Below are 3,942 nucleotides of genomic sequence, written 5' to 3' on the forward strand. Positions count from 1 at the left end.
AGGTACAGTAACATTTATAGGATATGTATGCAGTTTTGTGTCGGAGAATTGGATAGAATGATATTCGCCAAACGTGGGCAAATTGGATGATCAGAGATGAAGCGGCATGGTGGGCATGGACAAGTTGGGCCGAAGGGTCTGCTTCCATGGTATGAAACTATAGACATTAAGCAATTGTGGCTTTGCGAAGGACGTCTCAAATATGTCTCAAATATATTTAATTTCATAAATTAGATCTACACCAGTATTAAAAATAACGAATCTTTCCAGATATACAACAAAATTCACTCTTCCTCTTCCGCCTTCCTGTCCAGATCCGCCGAATCGATGCCCACTTCCTCGTAGTCCTTCTCCAGCGACGCCATGTCCTCCCGCGCGTCCTGGAATTCTCCTTCCTCCAGACCCTCTCCCACGTACCAGTGGACAAAGGCCCGCTTGGCGTACATCTTGTCGAACTTGAGGTTCATGCGGGTCCAGGCCATGGAGATGGCGGTGGTGTTGCTCAGCATGCAGACGGCTCGCTGCACCTTGGCCAGGTCGCCCCCCGGGACCACCGTCGGGGGCTGGTAGTTGATGCCCACCTGCGGGGTAGAGAAAGAAGAGACTCATAGAAACTTTCAATAGTATCCATTGCGAGCTAAATGTTAAGAAACCCGGGCCACCGTTCAGGAAGGTTCTCGTCTGTTCTGGATGTGGTAGATATCACAATACAGTGTGGAACCGCGGGTTGGATCAAGCTTATGTTGCGTGGATTGGTTTACAATCTACACCTACCTTGAACCCGGTCGGGCACCAGTCCACGAACTGGATGGAGCGCTTGGTCTTGATGGTGGCGATGGAGGCGTTGACGTCCTTGGGCACCACGTCCCCGCGGTACATCATGCAGCACGCCATGTATTTGCCCTGGCGGGGGTCGCACTTGAGCATCTGGTTGGCGGGCTCGAAACAGGCGTTGGTGATCTCCGACACGGACAGTTGCTCGTGGTAAGCCTTCTCGGCCGAGATCAGGGGCGCGTAGGTCACCAGCGGGAAGTGAATGCGCGGGTAGGGGACCAGGTTGGTCTGGATCTCGAGCAGGTCCACATTGAGGGCGCCGTCGAAGCGCAGCGAGGCCGTGATGGACGACACTACCTGCGCCAGCAGGCGGTTGAGGTTGGTGTAGGTGGGGCGCTCGATGTCCAGGTTCCGCCGGCAGATGTCGTAAATAGCCTCGTTGTCCAGCATGAAGGAGCAGTCGGAGTGCTCCAGGGTGCAGTGGGTGACCAGCACCGCGTTGTAGGGCTCGACCACGGCGGTGGAGATCTGCGGCGCCGGGTAGACGGAAAACTCCAGCTTGGATTTCTTGCCGTAGTCGACGGAGAGTCTCTCCATGAGGAGGGAGGTGAAGCCCGAGCCGGTGCCGCCCCCAAAACTGTGGAAGATGAGGAACCCCTGCAGTCCGGTGCACTGGTCGGCCTGTGGGCAGATAAATCGAAGATCATTGAGAAGGAGAAAGGTGGGGTGAGTGTGAGTGTTGCAGGAGTAAACTGACCCTCTGGAGAGGTGTCTAACGTCTGTGGTCCCACCCTAACAACAATAATTTGTGTGTAACATCTGGAATTGGACAGTTGCTAGAGAGTATTCTGAGGGATAGGTCATTCACGAAGTGCGGAATTGTCGCGGGCGATCCAGGGGCGCCAGATCGTTGAATAACGGGCGCTGGTTCACGGTTGGATTGGGTTCCACAACCTACCAGCTTCCGGATGCGATCCAGGACCAGGTCGACGATCTCCTTGCCGATGGAGCAGTGGCCCCGGGCGTAGTTGTTGGCCGCGTCCTCCTTGCCGGTGATGAGCTGCTCGGGGTGGAAGAGTTGCCGGTATGTACCGGTCCGCACTTCATCTACAGGGGAGCAACCAGAAAACGGAGAATGAACCAGTTCATTAAGAAACGGGTTCATGAAGAATCACACGCCCCGCAGCAAACGCCGCGGGGAAGGTTTCAGACAAGGCTCAACATGTCAGGACTCTCCCGTTTCACCTTACCGATCACCGTGGGCTCCAGATCAATGAACACGGCCCGGGGGACGTGCTTGCCCGCCCCCGTCTCGCTGAAGAAGGTGTTGAAGGAGTCGTCGCCGCCCCCGATGGTCTTGTCGCTGGGCATCTGTCCATCCGGCTGGATCCCGTGCTCCAGGCAATAGAGCTCCCAGCAAGCATTGCCGACCTGAACTCCGGCCTGGCCGATGTGGATGGAGATACACTCACGCTGGAGAGAGAGAGAAAGATGGGATGGGTCGGTGGAGGAAAGGGGGAAGAGATGATTGCGTTATTCCCACGGATATCGGTCCGAGTGCTAACATTTCCCCCACGCCACACCACAATGTGCGACCGGATCAACGCGTTTACGCAGCGTGGTCACCGCGGAATCACTCTGCACCCATGGGCCTTCGTTCCCGGTTCTCTGGAGTTATCTCGGCTCTCCCCATCACCGGTTTCACACGACGCCCCGCCGCCCAGCCCCCGGATCACCCACCATGATGTCCCTTCCAGTCTCTCAGCTCCAGACAATGTGTCGCATTAGCCGAACGCGTCCCTTTTATACCCCGCCCCAATAGAACGTTCATACACCCGGGCCGCGCTGTGATTGGCCCCCAGCGACACGTGGAACGCGGAGACAAAGGCAAAGAGAACGCCGATTGGTTCTCAGCGTGAGTGACGCAACAGAGGCGACCTGTTCTTCGAACGGCGCAAAGAACCGTCGGCATCTTGGCGTCACAACCGAGGATCATTGGACGTTTCAATAGTCGCGTCAACCCCCTGTCCCACTTAGGAAACCCGAACGGAAACCTCTGGTGACTTTGCGCACCACCCAACGTTTCCGTGCGGTCTCCCTACTAGAATTTAGAAGATTGAGGGGGGATCTTAGAGAAACTTATAGAATTTATAGAAATACATTCTTGCCCTCAGTAAGGTTCAGCAGACTGATTCCTGGGATGTCAGGACTTTTATTTGAAGAAAGACTGGACAGACTCGGCTTGTACTCGCTAGAATTTAGAAGATTGAGGGGGGATCTTATAGAAACTTACACAATTCTTAAGGGGTTCGGACAGGCTAGATGCAGGAAGATTATTCCCGATGTTGGGGAAGTCCAGAACAAGGGGTCACAGTTTAAGAATAAGGGGGAAATCTTTTATGACCGAAATGCGAAAAAACATTTTTCACACAGAGAGTGGTGAATCTCGGGAATTCTCTGCCACAGAATGTAGTTGAGGCCAGTTCATTGGCTACATTTAAGAGGGAGTTAGATGTGGCACTTGTGGCTAAAGGTATCAGGGGGTATGGAGAGAAGGCAGGTACAGGATTCTGAGTTGGATGATCAGCCAATATCATATTGAATGCCGGTGCAGGCTCGAAGGGCCGAATGGCCTACTCCTGCACCTATTTTCTATGTTTTTCTGTTACCTGCTTCCACTACCTGCAACCTCCGGCAACCATCTGCAACCTCCGGGAACCGCACGGAAACCTTGGGTGGGGCGCAAAGTCTCCAGAGGTTTCCGTTCCGGTTTCCTGTGGGACAGGGGCATAACTCTCTCCTCGATCCCCCTCACTCCCACTGTTACCTCAATTCCTCACTCCTCTCTAGTCCTCCATGCCCTCACTCCCTTCCACCAGTTCCTCCCCTCACTCCTCCCTCCTCCTGTTCCTTCACCCTCCACGTCACTCCCTCCCTCCCTGCCTGCACCCCAAGCCTGGTCACTCCCTCTTCCTCAACCCTACTGTGTTCCCTCATCCCCCTGCTCTTCTCCAGCCCAGCTCCTGTTGAGTAAGTCACACGTACTCAGGGACTGGTACAACAGTATTTACTGAGTAACACATACAACACTCAGCAGCATATTCATTCTACCGTGCTGCATCACCAACTAACAGCACATGTCGGCTTGTGATAATATGAATGGTGTAG

General features: G+C 54.3%; 1 protein-coding gene across 1 annotated transcript; it reads right to left on the reverse strand.

Annotated features, from left to right (window-relative positions):
• Positions 1-284: 284 nt before the first annotated feature.
• On the reverse strand, positions 285-2,267 carry LOC116982171 (tubulin alpha chain-like). Its single transcript, XM_033035480.1, has 4 exons — positions 2,025-2,267; positions 1,733-1,881; positions 775-1,455; positions 285-581 (listed from the first exon to the last, which is right to left on the reverse strand). The coding sequence occupies exons 1-4, from the start codon at positions 2,143-2,145 to the stop codon at positions 285-287; spliced, it is 1,248 nt and encodes a 415-aa protein (XP_032891371.1). The 5' UTR covers positions 2,146-2,267.
• Positions 2,268-3,942: the final 1,675 nt, after the last annotated feature.

Source organism: Amblyraja radiata, chromosome 16, assembly GCF_010909765.2.
Source record: "Amblyraja radiata isolate CabotCenter1 chromosome 16, sAmbRad1.1.pri, whole genome shotgun sequence".
In the NCBI taxonomy this organism is placed as follows: Eukaryota; Metazoa; Chordata; class Chondrichthyes; order Rajiformes; family Rajidae; genus Amblyraja; species Amblyraja radiata.